Here is a 17,226-nt window from a genome sequence, read left to right on the forward strand (position 1 = left end):
TGGAAGGGTGGTGGAACAGGAAGAAAAGTTGTGTGATGAGGTTGAGTCAGTTAAGGAGTTTACATACCTGGGGGACAAGGTAAGTGTGGGTGGTGGGTGTGAGGCGGCTGTGACAGCTAGAGCAAGGTTTGCTTGGGTGAAGTTTAGGGAATGTGGAGAGCTACTATATGGGAAGAGATTTCCCTTGGAGATGAAAGGAATAGTTTATAAGAGTTGTGTGAGATCAGCATTGCTGTATGGGAGCGAGACATGGTGTTTGAGTGAAAATGAGCTGGGTATTTTAAGGAGGACAGAGAGAGTGATGGTGAGAGTGATGTGATATGTGGGGTGAAGTTGATGGACAGAAAAGTAACTGAGGACTTGATGCAGATGTTGGGTTTGAAGGAAGCGGTAGATCGGTTGGCGAAGGCAAATGGGGTACGTTGGTATGGGCATGTGCTGAGGAGGGAGGATGGGCATGTATTAAGAAGGGCCCTTGATTTAGAGGTGAGTGGTCCAAGGAAAAGGGGGAGGCCAAAGAAGACGTAGAAGATGCAAGTGGAGGAGAAGAGTGGGAAGGTTGGGATGAGGATGAGGGATGCTTTAAATCGTGCAAAGTGGAGGGAGGGGGTAAGAGCGATTGCCACTAGTTTAAGGTGAAACCGGCCACCCTCGTCTTCGGGGACCAAACCGGATTTAAAACTCTGGACTACTACTACTACTACTACTACTACGACAAAAAGCTGCAAGACGGATACGTGGGATAAATAGGATTCCCATTCATGATCGTGACAGTGGGATATGGTCAGTGATTAGTCATGGTGTACAATTTATACCATTCTTGGTTGCGTGACCCATTGTTCTGACAGTGTTTATTTCAGTAACTCCACACTTCAAACCATGGCTTTGCTAGTCAGTAGCTCTAACCCATACTTTGAGGGATTTGGTTGGCATAGCCGTTCAAAAATGCATGACAATTCGCTGAATAGAATTTTTTGTGTTAAAGCGTCATGCATGCGTCAGATGGCCACAGCGTGTCATTAACAAACAAGCGTCTACCCATGAGCCTTTGCATTCTTAGCGTGTGTTATAGTCGCTTAGGACTCAATTTCCACGTGTGCGCAGGTAACGACCCTCTCGCTTTAAAGCAAATATACTTTGGGCAAAGCAGTTGTGCAAAAGTTTTGTGTTTTCATTTGATTTTCATGGAACTGTGATAGACCATTTCCTATTGTTTCAACTGTAGCAATATCCAGTATTCAATTCACATCAAGAGACTTTTTTTCAATGCAACTCCATATCTTGAGATTCTCTTCATGCCTTGACATTCTTGGTTATCAATATTAAAAATAATTGTTGAACTCTTATTTCATTTATTTTTGTTCATTACAGAATCAAATTTGGCAAGATGGCATCCTTACTTTAGAATGCAACAAATTATTGGTAATTATACTGCCATAGAAGTTATATGCACGTCTCTTTAAAATAAATGTGGTAAAATGTAATATGGAACTAAATTATGAACCCTTATACAAAACATGAATCTGTACACAGCTTGCCCAATATGACAATCGGCTTTAGGGGTTTATCTAGAAAAAAAACTGCAAGAGGGAGTACTGCAATTCAGCAGAGCCACCAAGTGGGGGAGATAAGGTTCTCCCTACAAGGGTGTGGAGTTTTTGATAATTCAAAGTTAAAATTAAGCATTCTATGGCTTCCTTGGGGCCATTTATGCATCAAGTTTCATCAAAAACTAATATGTGGTTCTTGAGATATCAGTGGAACAGACGAATACGCATACACACACCAACTGCAAAGACGCCAATTGTGTGCTTCGCACATGGGAGTCAAAAACTGTATTGCAAAAGTTTAAAACAGTGAATGTGTTTTGGATCCCATTTATGCAACAACATTTCTTTAAAAGTGAGAGGAAAAGACTTTTTGAAGATTGTGATCCCAAGTCTAATTTACCAGATATTTTTCATGAGGAAATGAAAAATGCAAAAGCCCTTTCACTATACTTTAAAGATATTACCTATAAATCCCTTGATTAAAAATAGTGAAGTTTTTATTTTCATATTCTTCAGTCTTTATTGTTTGTATTACATTTGTTTATTTATGTCTTGTTATTCTCTTTACCTTACTAAATCCTCACATATGCCTGGGCTGAATTTTTTCATCATGGGTGCAAAGACGAGTCATATTATTGGTCTACATACATGTATATACATCAATTTCTTGTCTTGGGAATATTGTGTGAAATATAAAACAAAAGATAAAATTTCAGCACGTCTGAATGCTGGAGATATTGGCTTCGGAATTGCAGATTCACTGTACTTCAAATCTGAATCCTTAACAATGTGCGACCCCAATAAAGCTCTGAGTGCAACTTAATATGAATATAACGACTAATTGATTCATAGAGTCAGACTGATTTATTTAGGACTTACCATCCATTTTATACATGACATTATTTTCTATCAAAATAATATTACAAGATGAGTGAAAAAAGATCCCAAATGAACGTGATTTTCCCCCAAAAGCTGATACTGTGGAATACTTTATTTTCGCTGGAATTAATTTTCGCTGAAAAGGCTTTTTGGGTGTTTTGTATGGAATTTATTTTCACTGATTTTTGGCGACTTTAATGTGAAACGTAGGAAAAAAAGTATATTCGCTGGATTTTATTTTCACAGAATCATCCCTTCAGCGAAAATAAATTCCAAGCGAAAATAAAGTATTCTACAGTACATTAAATTCAGCACTGGTATATGTAGCTAAAGTTTGCTTTAGAAAAGAAATAGACCCATACAGGAAAATACTATTCCTGGTACAATAGACAACTTGCCATTTTTAGTATTGCATGGTATCAAACGAATACGTCATACAATCTGCTGTTTCATTCGTAGCCAATAATCACTAAAATGAACATTCAAATATCACATGACTGAGTAATGTTTGATTTGTAACTCCTCAAAATCCAGAAAATCGTATTTGTCAGTCTCATTTGTTTGTACGTTTACGAGGTTGATCGTGCCCATCTTTGAATGACCCAGTAAGTTGCTGACATGAACAGAATATCTCGCGTGCACCACAAACCCCCCCCTCAAATGTTTGCATATCACATGTGACGGAACCCAACAATTTTCTACACAAAAACACGGTGAGTTGTCTCAAAGATATATCAATCATTGAATCACCTCTAGACTCAATACAACAAAGTAGGGCATTGATTATTGTATGACGTTCTACAAAGAGATGTACAAATAACAATTATGGAACTAGACACATTTTTGATATTAACATTTAAAACTGCACATGTTTATTGTGCGAGTGAATTAATGATTAATTTTCACTGGGTTTAAATTTCGCTGATTTAGCATTTCAGGCATATTCAGTGGGTTTTAAATTCACGGTTTTATCATTTAGATAATGTGTTCTATGATCAATTTTACATATTCACTGGGTTTTAATTTAGAGCATTTTCCAGTCAGCGAAATAAGCAAAATTAAAACCCAGTGAATAATTAACCCTCTTACAGTATTCACCTGATAGTATATGGTGCAACAAAATAATCCAAAAATAAATTTTGAAATAAAACATTACAATTGGCAGAATATATTATGCAATTGTTTTGAGCAATGATGACGCACTGTCCAATAAGTAAACATTGTTTCACATCCTACTGAATGTTGTTTTATTTGTAAACAAATGATATTTTTGAAATATTATGCAAGTGTTTTTTTTATTTGTGATCTGTTCGAAGTGTTTTTCCATTGAGCGTTCAAGTATGCAAATGCTACTGATGTATCCCTGTGTGCTTAAGGGTGCATCATACATTCAAATTTCACACAAACATGTATTTTACATGTGTTGTGCAAGTCGTTACCAGTTTTGTATTGAACACCGATGACCGCCCTTTAAGTAAGTGTTATCACAAATTAACACATAAATGCAACAAGTTTGACAGGCAGCACAAGTATTCTATATGCGATTCTATCGATACTCTTCTAACAATTACAATATACATATACCTAGGATAAGGGTATTTGAATCTGTGTGATATACTTCATAAAGTTAGATTCTAGCACATACGTTCAAGGCTAACTATATATTTATTTTCTTAGACATTTATTTGATATGACTTAATGAAATCAGTGACTAGCCAGCCTCCAGTCAGATGCATCTTTTTAAAAAATACTCCCCTCCCCCTAAATGTAAATGCATTGTCAGATATTGCAAAGTAAAATAACAGATCAAAACCAAGTGCTGTATACTTGTGCAATTTCCATGTTATTGATAATTCCCATGTAGTTTAAAAGTAAAACAAAAAAAATATATTTTATTTAAAATCAAATCGAAAAATCTTTTTATATACCATACCTTACTTGTACAAGTGTTGAAAAATTATAGTTAAATAAAAACGTTTCAAGTAACTGATTAATTTTGTTACTTGCAAGCTTTAGCATGTATCTACAACTGAAGCATAGAACACCGTATTTATTGCTTGTATGAGGCGAGTAGTGTACTAGCTAAAAAACAACAATGGATGTTGAGTAATGCCATGATGGTAAGGAGTTTTATTTTAATGCATCTACTTGCCATCAGGATGTTCATTTTCAGTAGACTGTACACATTGACCACCTGTTATATCTGCAGTTTGTTTAAATGAAAAGTTATACAGAAAGTCTATATCTGTTCACCTATTCTAATAATTTGATTGTCTAATGAATTGAACACTTTCAGCCATGTGTTCATAGCATACATTGCAAGTGTGCAGGTACCCTGGTTGTTGTGTTATAAAATGAAGTAGCTGTCCAGTGGAAGGCAATGGAGCAACATCATAGCTATACAAGGCAAGTACTACAATGTATAAAAAAATAAAACTAAAAAAAAAATAGCAGGAATGATTTGTTACAATCAAAGTCTTATTTAATTCGGGGCGAGTTCGCCATTACAAAATGTGCTACTGAATTCTGAACTTTCACTTACGCGAATAAAATGAGAAACGCTACAGGTCATCCATTACAATAAATTATATCCATGAACACAAAATTGAAACTCAACGCACAGCGCAGACCTGTTGCTGACAAATTGACATTTTTTTAATATTTTTATGTTAATAATTCTCAATTATGTAAATCACCAAAGCTCTATTAAATGCATCATGTGTTAATAATTAGAATCCCGACTCTTTCTCTCATTAAAACAGGTTATTGCCAGGAAAATTATCATGGTTATAATCAGAGAATACTGCAGACCATCCTGCATTAACATGTCAGACTAACCCTTATAAGTCATTAGTACAAATATACACCAATTAGAAATCAGTCTCTCAAACTAACCGAACTTCAGCAGTACATTTAACTTTCTATATGACGCTCCATCTAGATCAAGTTGCAGCTATTATTATTCACTTTTTACAAAATGATTTACGAGTGATTAGACAATAAAATCCAAATGCATGGGCTCTGTACAATATTTACAGAAAGCCAAGGTGGGTGTGTCATTAAAACATTGGAGAAACGAATTTACAAACATACAACCGATGCTATTCACTGTATTATGCTGCATGACATTCATTAGCAGAGAGCTTATCAATTGCGCATTGTTCAAAAGGAAAATTTGAGAGCGCCCTCTATGGTAGACCTCAATTACATGCATTAATACTGTCTGGCCATCCAAGCCCATTTGGCCCTTATTTTAAATATTATGTAAACTAATAGTAGCGATTCCTATTACATAATCAATACCAGGCATCAGTGTACGAATTTTGAATAAAACTACAGCAAAACTAATAAGTAACCAAAAAATTAGGTCAATGAGTTGCACAATAATTTTATACTTATTTGGGGGGCAGTGTAGGTATCTATTGTGTTAACACACAGCGAAGGTTGCTTTCAATATCAATCACCGGTTTCTTGTCAATCTACAGGCGAGAGTGCAATTGTGTTTGCATAGTAAAATCAATACAAGTTAAATGTAATAACTATAATACTTGGATTGGCTAAACTCCTGTAAAATGACCAACTATATCATCCTGTTGCCTTGACAACAACACCATCATTAATTTAAATCTATAAAAGACTACAAACATATTCTATATTTCAGTTCACAAAACAGAAAACGATGCAGAAAAGCACACCACGACATGAAGCTCTCTTGTAATTGTTTGTTACATTTAAGTTCCTTATCGCACTGTCCATGTGGCCTGAATACACACCCCTTTTTATACATTCTTGCAACTGCTATGAATCTACTTTCAGATTTCAAGTTTTTAAAAAAGAGAGCACAATGAGCTGCCAGCATAAACTGTATATTCTGAATATCCCCGGTATTTTAATATTTAACTCAGTTATAAATATATACACCCCCAGTGCTGAGTTGTATTATTTTTGCAAAGTAGAGCTTCATAAAATGTTCTCTCTATAAGAAATCATCGATATCTTCTGTTTTTTTCTGTGGTTGAAGTAATGGTTTTAATGATTTTTTGTCTTTTCTTTTATGTTGCCTTCCTATTATACCATTTAGTGGTTTTGATCTAGGCTTGTATCCATTAGTTTTTTTGCCTTCGTACAGAGTCTCTTCTTCGGAATCGGTTTCAGAAATCATTATACTGCTGTTTTGTTTACCTGTGAGGTGGAGATAAAAACAAAGACATAATTTAATATCTTTGAGTACAATACACAAAATTGTCCTAAAAACAAAGTATTTGAAAATTATGGCCACAAGAGGGCACTCTTGATTTATGAATAACAGGCCCAGGTCATTTCGGTGATTAAATAAAAAAACATATTTATGTATATAGACCACTTTCCCGGAAATAGCAAGACTGGGGTGCAGGAATACGCCTGCTTTGTCATGATGGAAAATATTCACAGGTCATTTTGCTAATATTCGATAGATGGGAATTTTATTTTTGTCACATCGATTGGTACACACAGAAGCACAATATCACATGTGCATAGTTACGTTACATTCCAAAACCGTATGCATGGCCCATGCAAAATGTTGTATCTCAGACTTCCGAGAAAGTGGTCTATTTATGTAGATCATTGAACTGATATAATCCTCTTGTACATGAAATAGAGATCAATGATCATTTAGAAACTTACCATTACTTGATTTTGGTAACATTTCAACGGCTTCTCTCCCATCATACTCGTCAAGTAGTGTGTATCTGTGTCGTTTTCTTCCACGCATCATTCTTCGCCTACAAGACAATAATAGGTATCATTTGATATGGGTCCCATGCAATGTAAACAAAGCATGAGAATTACAACAATTGTTTATACAAAATTTGAATGCAACAACTGTGGCATAGTAGATGTAGAAATACCTAGCTGTACAATCTTTGCTATGAGATCAAATGACCACATCAAGCACTGAAATAGTAAATATCCAAGCATGCATTGTGTTCATGTTGGTTTTGAGTATAACCTCCACCAAGCTCAGTGTAAAATCGGTGTTTAAAATTTCTAGAAACTGTTTACCAGACACTCAAGGCAGGTAACTTTCAAATTTCACTAGCAATCACAGAAAATTAGCAATTAATTAAAGATTATTTTGAAATACTTCCATTCCTAATCCGGAAACTCTCTGCCGACACACAAAACAGATAATTTATATTTCACATTTTAAACTGTTGCATTCTTTCTTCCTTCCTTAATCTTTGTAACAGCCACCCGAGGAGAATGGTGCCCAACTATATCCAATAATATTATTCAGTAAAATTGCATTTTCAAAGATTTATTGCAGCAGAACATGAAAAAAAAGTGACCAGACCATGGGGCATGTAAGTTTTAATTTTTACCAGCATGACTTGAAACTTACTTATTTTAGATGTTACCCATTTTGGGCTGTAATCTCAAACACTGGTAACATGCATCATATATTATTAAGACATTTTTTTTCGGTATGTATAGAGACTTTTATGTGTGATCAAAACATAAAAAAACAAGAAAATTACTTTCACAACAGTAACTTTGCCATCTCATTGAATTCAGTATTAAGACTGAAATGGTAGTCAAATACTTCTCCACCTAGTTTATAGTATTTTTTTAAATCATAGAATGTATTACCAATTCTACCAATTACAGTATTACCAATTCTATTGGCTTTAATGTTATGTTTGAAATGCACAATAAGTTTACATGTACAGGCTAAAAAACAACATGCCCAGTGCAGTGTACAACCAAGTATTTCTAACCCTGGAAGTGATAGTTAAAGAAATTTCTTACCGTTTGATACAACAATATATTGCCCATATAATACCACCTATGGTGACCACTACTAGAGATCCAATAATTACAACATACAAGATACTCCATTCTGAAGGAAAAAACAAAATCTCTTGAAATAAACACTATTGAAAATTCCTTTACATTCTTCTTACATATACCCGTTCCAGTATCGTCATCTCTAAAGTGATACGTTTGTTACTTTTAATGATTGCATTGAAAACCATTAAAAAATTCAGACAATATTGGTAATATCCTCAGGGGCGGACAACTTCACCGCCTGCCAACCATCGCGGTGAAAACAAAGGCTAAAAACTCGCAGAAAACGGTCCTTTGGGATGGTTGTTGAGACTCCCCTGAACAGTGTAACAAGATTAGCCCTGCGTGTGTAACATATATGAATTTGCTTGTGCAGGATTACTTCAAAGTTGAGTTCTTGTTGTTTTCTCATCACCGGCTCTTCGCTCAGCGTTCCGCGTTTCTCAACAGCTTGCGCAGAGCCCATAGAAATACATGGTACAGTGATGCGTGTCTTAGCAACGTGGAACGTTTTGTGACGTAGCTCCGCCCCTGAGGATAGCCCAAAACACATTCAGTGTCAGCTCTGTTGCTACTGTTAACAAGAGTAATATATGAACTGTAGAGGGCGCTATATACTAGTATATTTTTGATTCACTCTTACCACAATTTGATTCGCCATCTCCAAGATAAATTTTAAAGTAGTTTTCCATCCAAAAACTCTCACATATGCACTGTTTCGTCTCCACGTTACAATGACCATGACCTGAACAATCATTCTGACAAACTGAAACATGAAAATAAACAATTTATTACTTAATTTGAAGAATAAAACGTTTGGTTTATTACAACCATACCTCAAAGTATGAAAGTCAAGAGGGGATCAACTGAAACACATTCAAACACTTTTCTTTTTTTTATGTCAAACACAGCACCATTATAAAACATGTAATAGAAACAGAGTCTTTTCACTGGATGCAAATGCTCGTACAGAAAATAAATCATGTCAATCTATTTGCTGACATTTTGGACTTTTATTGTGAATCACGAATTTTGCTGCTGTACACATGTTAAATTTTGTACTTGCACAATCAAAAAGGCAATCAATCTTGGCTTCCTTGGAATAAACACTATTGGATAATGTTTTGATGAACAAAAGCTGGATGGATGATGCCAAATCTTTAAGCATCTATTCAACCAGTAGACTAAAAATACTAGAGAAATAACAGACAAACCTAAAATTGGTATGTGTGATATCACAGCTATAGCTCACATGGATAACACCACATGAAATAACAAAACAATAATTAGACTTGTAAAACCTTGCCCACATAGCACATATTTGGTTGTTATCGAAGAGAAATTATAATTTGCCAGTCATTTGGGATGAATTATTCATACACATACCTGCAGAAACTATATAGACTATTTTAGAATTTGTTTTTATTTCTACTAGGTACTATTAAGCAGTTAAGCAGATTATTACCATTCGCCAGGGCAGTAAAACTACTACACACCACCAAATTAATTTACAAAATAAGTATGGACAGTGATGAAAGGTTTGGAATGCCAATACCACGACTAATTACACTTGTACAATACTGTTATTACTCAATGAATATTAACGGTTTATTTTGATAAAACTGTCATGCCACTGAACATTGTATATTGCATTTTTTTGTCCTTGTGAGAAGTATGTTTTTGTTAACAAGTGAAAATTACTGTGACTCCCTAGAACCTCAGTTAAAGTTACTGTGACTCCCAGGACTTCAGTGAAAATTACTGTGACTCCCAGGACCTCAGTGAAAGTTACTGTGACTCCCAGGACCTCAGTGAAAGTTACTGTGACTCCCAGGACCTCAGTGAAAGTTACTGTGACTCCCAGGACCTCAGTGAAAATTACTGTGACTCCCAGGACCTCAGTGAAAGTTACTGTGACCCCCAGGACCTCAGTGAAAATTACTGTGACTCTCGGGACCTCAGTCAAAGTCACTTTGACTCCCAAGGAAATCAGTGAAAGTTACTGTGATCCCCAGGACCTCAGTGAAAATTACTGTGACTCTCAGGACCTCAGTGAAAGTCACTTTGACTCCCAAGGAAATCAGTGATAGTTACTGTGACTCCCTAAGACCTCAGTGAAAGTTACTGTGGCTCCCTAGGACCTCAGTGAAATTAACTGTGACTCCCAGGACCTCAGTGAAAGTTACTGTGACTCCCTAGGACCTCAGTGAAAGTCACTGTGACTCCCTAGGACCTCAGTGAAAGTCACTGTGACTCCCTAGGACCTCAGTGAAAGTCACTGTGACTCCCTAGGACCTCAGTGAAAGTTACTGTGACTCCCTAGGACCCCAACATGTTCAATGCTACAATTGTAATTTCTGAGACTCATAGTTTGCAACTTCATCAAGTAAATTATGTTAGAAAAGGTGATTGATTTTATGACTGGTTATGACTGTCCTCCTCAAAGCCTCCTTGAACACATAGATACCAAGACAACACAATTTGAGTTTTTATTTGTGTCAATAAATGAAAGACAACATTTTTTATATTTCACAAACATTTTGTGAATTATTGCTTTAAGACAACTAGGGTGACACACATCCCACACAAAACTTGCACTAAAAAAAATATATAGAAGCCTCCTTTTTAGATGCAAAATAAACAGAATTGTGCATGTGCTTAGACCACTAAAAGATTTACTGTATATTTTATTTTCGCTTGGAATTAATTTCGCTGAAAGAATGATTCAGTGAAAATAAAATCCAGCGAATATACCGTTGTTCCTATATTTTACATTTAACTCGCCAAAAATCAGTGAAAATTAATTCCATACAAAACAACCAAAAACTCTTTTTAGCGAAAATTAATTCCAGCTAAAATACAGTAAGAGATTAGTAATGAGGTTTATTCCTTGGTTCTATTGCTTGCCACAGCTGTTTATCTCATTAATTTTGTTAAAATCTGGATAAAAAAAAATATACACCATTACATGCATGACAATGTGTGAAGATTACACAGGAAGTGACAAGAAGCTACATACCATTACATGCATGACAATGTGAGAAGATTACACAGGAAGTGACAAGAAGCTACATACCATTACATGCACACACACCTGTATCATACTGTAAACAGGGTTAATTATTCACTTGCTTATTTCGCTGACTAGACAATTCACTAATGTAAAACCCAGTGAATATGTAAAATTTAGCATAGAACACATTATCTAAATGATAAAATCATGAATTTAAAACCCACTGAATATGCCTGAAATCATACATCAGCGAAATTTAAACCCAGAGAAAATTATTCATTTTACAGTATTACATACAAAAATCTCATGTTCTGATGAATTGTGGAAATGCTCACAACAACAAACACTGATGACACACAGATATGACTTCCATGCATACAATTGAAAACATTACTTTACTAATTACATGTTCATAGAAATCGAGGAAGAACGTAACTAACATTACCTACACAAATCTAAGGATATTCCTTAATATCAAAGTCGTGAGATTTGATTTCTGCTAAGTTTGGCAATGTGTCATGACGAGATTACACATCAAATGAAGGAACACAAGGAAGGAAAAGTGTGGCACACATAGGACTGCTGATTAGCAAGCACCTTGAACAAGATGTGTCACTAATCTGTTCTGAGTGGGTCAAGGCACATAGTACCCAAAAACAAATCTCGTTCAATATCAACTTTAACACAGAAATGGTTTTATTTCAATAAGCTCAGGGCAATACGAATTCTAGTCAAATTGTATGCAATGAATTTTGATTTGTTCTTCTTCTCCAATCTTCTTAGTGTAGTGTATCATATAGATAACAAACAGAATTTGGGACTACAGATAAAATGAGATATGACCTTTAACCCAGCTAATTAGCATATTCCCAGGTTGATGTCTGAGTGAGAGCGAGATACAATCAAAAAGAGTGAACTCACCAACAGTGTCCACAAGCATAACATTATAATCTAACACCTGTGATTCTTTGCTTAATTTGGATTTCAGCTTATTCACCATTGTGATTCCTTTCAGCACTCGTTTGCCATCTGCATTTAGAATATAAAATTGAATCACCACTCTAGAAAAAAGCAAAACAACATTTTTTTTTTAAAAAACAAAAATAAGGACGAATTATTTGGGGAAAATGCCATATACATTTTAGTGTAAGGATAGTTGGTGTAAATCAGCAGCAATAATAACAAACAGTCAAGCCAAATTAAATTTAATGGTGTGTTTGATATGACATGCAATGTACATAATTCATGTAAAATATATATTACCAGTACATGAAATTTGCTTACTGCAAGACGACCACTGATATTTAATTAAAAGGTGTGCGATGGACTACATGTATAAAGTGACTAAGAAGACAACAAACCATGGAGCAAAATGCCGCAATAAAAACTGCTGGCAGTTAAACAGGGGTCAGTTTTGTAAATCCTTCTTAAACACAACCCATATATGGCCTGCATATACATAAATAGATAGGAAAACTAGACATCATTTTAATATTTTAAAATTTAGATGAAACTGGGAATGCATAATTACAATATCAGCCAAGTATATTGATACAAATGTATTTTAAAATCTGTTTTTTTTTGTTTTTGTTTTTTTTATACATACCCACATGTAACAGATTTTCCAGATTAAATTTTGGCCAAAGTGCCACATTTTGGAACAAAACCATTATATGGCTGCATTTTTTGTAAATGCTTCTTAGTTCAGTTGAAAATGATGAATTTTGTTTACATTTCGTTTCTCTATATTAGAATCAACAAAAACAGTAATACTGTAGAGTACTTTATTTTCGCTTGGAATTTATTTTCGCTATTTTCGCTGAAGGGATAATTCCGTGAAAAGAAAAACCAGCGAATATACATTTTTTCCTATATTTTACATTAATCTCATCAAAAATCAGTGAAAATAAATTCCAAGCAAAACTCCCAAAAACCCTTTTCAGCGAAAATTAATTCCAGCGAAAATAAAGTATTCCACAGTATTATATTTAAAAAATTACAGCATATTGCACGTAATTGCATTGATAGTTTGATGAAGTGATGGTGGCTGTGAGTGTGGAGTGAATGACTGATAGATGACTTACCCTCCAAGTGGCGACTCCCTGACAGACTGTACAACAATATCTGGATCCATTACACCAAGTAGTACTGACAGCTGCCTCACTAAGGTATCCTGAAAACAAGAATAACACAGAAGTGATTTTATCTAACAAGGAGATTTTTGTATTTATCCCTGTTAAATTTTTGAAAGTTCTCGAATCAAATCGCTAAACCACTGCATGTGCATATGTCCCACATAAAGTACTAGGCACATGCAAAAAATGAATGGAATCGGTCCAAGGGATTCTGAGATATGACTCCGGACGGACGTGCGGACGTGCGGACGTACGGACACACAGAGACCGAATTATAAGTCCTCGTTTTCGGACTTCGTCTGAACGGGGACTAATCAAAAGAACTGATTTTTCTTGGCTTAACCTCTTCACCAAAAGTTCCCCTTTTTTCATTACAAATTCATAAAATAGTCCTGTTTCCTTCAGAAAATTGAAAAAAATAGCCAAATTTTTTGAGTAAAAACTGAACATTGACTCAAATTTTGTATGTTGGCTCCAAAATTAGGGTTCATTTCCAGAAATATTGAAAAATATAAGAACAAACCATGCACGACACAGTCCCCATTAGATATCAAATTTAAGATATATAGTTTTGTTTATAGTAATATAGCTGGAATATAACCATGTCAGGAATATGATTTTTTAACATTAAAATGATTGACATTTGTATTTGAATGTCAAACAAGTACTTGTCCATATTGAGAGATATTGCTCTGGAACAGCATACAAAATCAGCCATTTTGAATACATGTATATATATCAATATATCGATTATGACATCAAATGGAGTGTTATCGCGTGCTGCACCATACAATACTTCAAGCAAACGTTGCAACTTATGTATTAGAGAGAAATATATTATAATTTTCGAACCACATTACCGGTACTGTAGTTTAAATAAAAGAAATGAGCTTTTTTCTTCCTGTAGACACAGAGCCAAATCGTTGCTATGCAACAACTAGTTTTAATATCGTAAACACACTCCATTGTTATGCAAATCTGTAGCGCTTATAACGTAGTCTGTTTCGGTGGTTTATTTAATAAAGTCTTAACTCCTGATGAGTGAGGTACTCCATGTACCTTACGAAACAGTACTGTAGAGTGAACTTTACTCATGTAGTCGTGTCTTAATTTCTCTGTCCACGTATGTATATATATATATATATATATATATATAGTGTAAATACAATAGTCGATTATTCCAAAACAAAAGTGCTCAATACAAAGTATATGTAGAGCGGGTGAATACGGTGATAGAGGAATTAATACACAACTACATGAATATTGAAACTTGACAGCACTGTTTCGTAAGGTACAAGTACCTCACTCATCAGGAGCTTTATGTTTAATTCACTGCACCAAAGAGCATACATTATAAGCTTCGCAAATTAACATATTAATTAAAATTAAATAGAAAGTTTAATTGTTACATATTAGAGCTTTTGATCTGTGTCGGCATGATGACACGAAACATAAGTCCCCGTTTTGGAACTGCGTCCAAACGAGGACTAAAAAAGTGCAGATAAATTTGGGCAAGAAAGTCTGGTGGTGAAAAGGTTAAGCAAGCAATATAAATGATAAATAAAAACAGAGAACATATATTTGATTCACACATTTTTTTTTTTAATAAAGGGTTCCCTATACTATAATCAGAAGGGGGGTTGAAGAGAAAAAATAAAAATGTGCAGGATGACTTTGTAAGCAATTACTGTAAAATCTGTATTAGATACCACATCTCTAATAGAAGTTGTACCCATTCTTTTTGAACAATTGAGAACGAAAATATCACAATTTCTCATTTGTGTAGATGATCTAATAGAAACCGCATCCCCTCTGTTGCATTGTACCATTTAAATAGAAATTGCGGCTTCAAATACAGATTTGACAGTACGAGTCATCTTACCTTATTTTCCTGAGTAAAAACAAATATGTCTGTATCAATATGTACTTCTATAAGGTCAATCATGTGGGGATCTGGCAATGAATATATTCAAAACACTCTATTACAATACTTTATAGAACTAATTAATTCACTAATAGATACAAGTAAACCTTAGGTTTACTTTGACGATTACTGCCATGTGATCTGCAGCATGTTGACTTATACCTTACCTGTCTAAGGTTATGTTGTCAATAACATTGACATCTGACAATACCTTGCTACAGGTAATGCAAGCATGGGATAAAAAATTAAAAACGTCTGCGCTAAGAAAACATGCGTAAAAGCTTACCATAAAGTAAGAAATGGTAAGTACAAGGTGAATCTGACACATTTTAAAGACCTGGTCTTGACTCTTAGCATACACTATTGAAGAATGTGTGAACACTTAGCCAGGAATAAGCACCCAAAATGCCATTGTATTCAATGTCCATTTGGAAGATTTACTATTATTATACATGTACATCTGTCACCGTAACGCCATAGGTTACAGCGTGCCGTAATTTTGTGGTATTTTACGGGGTATTCTCCTCCTACTATTTTAGGAAATGCAAATTCCAAATGTGGAATGATTATGCACGCAAGCATCCTCTAATAATAAAAACAAACATGGCTGCCACCAGAGTTTGACCGTACTCAAAATGTTCGCTGATTTTGTTCTAAACATTTTGGTTTTCGGCATTCCCATGATGTATCCTTGGAAGGAGAAGATGTATAATAATAAGGTTATTACGAGGATACCTTAAAGTATGCACTCAAAGTATGTTGTGCTTCGGTAGATACTCCAGTTGTACTGTCTTTGTGCATACTTTGAGGTATCCTCGTAATAACCTTATATTATATTCATTTCGGTATGCTATTTTTGATATAGCATTTGATGCAAGCACATTCAGAAACATTGTTTTTGAGATAAAATAGATAGACGATCAGACTAGTTTCTGTTAGTCTACAATCTGCACTTGTTTATATAAGACCCATATATCTCGTACATGCGTGGCGCGACGACTACCGCCCTTTAAATCTTAACACGTATTTGGTGCAACCTGAACAAGATTAATAGCATATTGACCTTTGCCATCAGCCTTTGACATCTAGGAACATGCACTGAACTTTGATCTTACCTTCTTTCACTTCTAGTGTCATGTAATCAGTAGCATGCTGACCTTTGGCATCAGTAACTCGCAACGAGAATTTATACATCCCAACTACCAGATTGGTTAGTCTTAAAATGGCTTCATGATTGGAATCCCTCATAATTTCCTGCATAACAGAACACATCAAGTGTTAATTTATGATGAAAACTGTATATTCAATGTATTTGTTGACCTTTGACCTTTGAGTAAACTTTCGTCATCATTCATTCAAAATATAACCCACATATTGCGATATTTCTTTTTATGGAATTTTGATCAAACCTTGTAGCCAGTAGGAAATTGCATCCATTTGGTCCAAAATAATAAATAAAATTATAGAAAAATACAAAAACAGGTGAAATTTAGGATCAAAATGTAGGTGGGCGATATTGTTGTGCACAACAGAATATTATAAACAGATTTGTAACACATTGTCATCGGTTGTCTAAAAAACCCGGAACGTGAAATTAAAAATATTTCGACAAACGGGTTGTTATATAATATAAGTGATATTGCATTAATGGACTTAGTTTGTATATTATTAATATTATTTATTATAATCGCAATTTGTAGTTGTGTGTACACTCAATCTAATAATGTGGATGAAATAATAGGCAGAAAGCACATGTTTACGACGATGTTTCCGCTTGAGGGCGCACTAGATGTGTTACACTTAACTTAAGTCATGTGACATCCTTGTTGCTTCCAAATATTTTTAATTTTATGTTCTGATTCAGGTTCCAGTTCCGGGTTTTTTGGACAACCTTGT

General features: G+C 34.8%; 1 protein-coding gene across 3 annotated transcripts in view; it reads right to left on the reverse strand.

The window, feature by feature from the left end:
- Positions 1-2,395: 2,395 nt before the first annotated feature.
- LOC100374794 (dyslexia-associated protein KIAA0319-like) overlaps positions 2,396-17,226 on the reverse strand; it is a 65,757-nt gene continuing 50,926 nt past the window's right edge. For all 3 annotated transcript variants that reach the window (XM_085508001.1, XM_085508000.1, XM_085507999.1), the window contains 8 exons: positions 16,446-16,584; positions 15,289-15,359; positions 13,356-13,444; positions 12,193-12,332; positions 8,902-9,024; positions 8,220-8,310; positions 7,095-7,192; positions 2,396-6,611 (listed from right to left, as the gene is read on the reverse strand). In XM_085508001.1, coding sequence (XP_085364127.1) covers positions 6,406-6,611; positions 7,095-7,192; positions 8,220-8,310; positions 8,902-9,024; positions 12,193-12,332; positions 13,356-13,444; positions 15,289-15,359; positions 16,446-16,584 — 957 coding nt within the window. In that variant the 3' untranslated portion in view covers positions 2,396-6,405. The remainder of the gene's footprint in view (positions 6,612-7,094; positions 7,193-8,219; positions 8,311-8,901; positions 9,025-12,192; positions 12,333-13,355; positions 13,445-15,288; positions 15,360-16,445; positions 16,585-17,226) is intronic.

Source organism: Saccoglossus kowalevskii, chromosome 14 (genome assembly GCF_978046115.1).
Source record: "Saccoglossus kowalevskii chromosome 14, keSacKowa6.1, whole genome shotgun sequence".
Taxonomy (NCBI): Eukaryota; Metazoa; Hemichordata; class Enteropneusta; family Harrimaniidae; genus Saccoglossus; species Saccoglossus kowalevskii.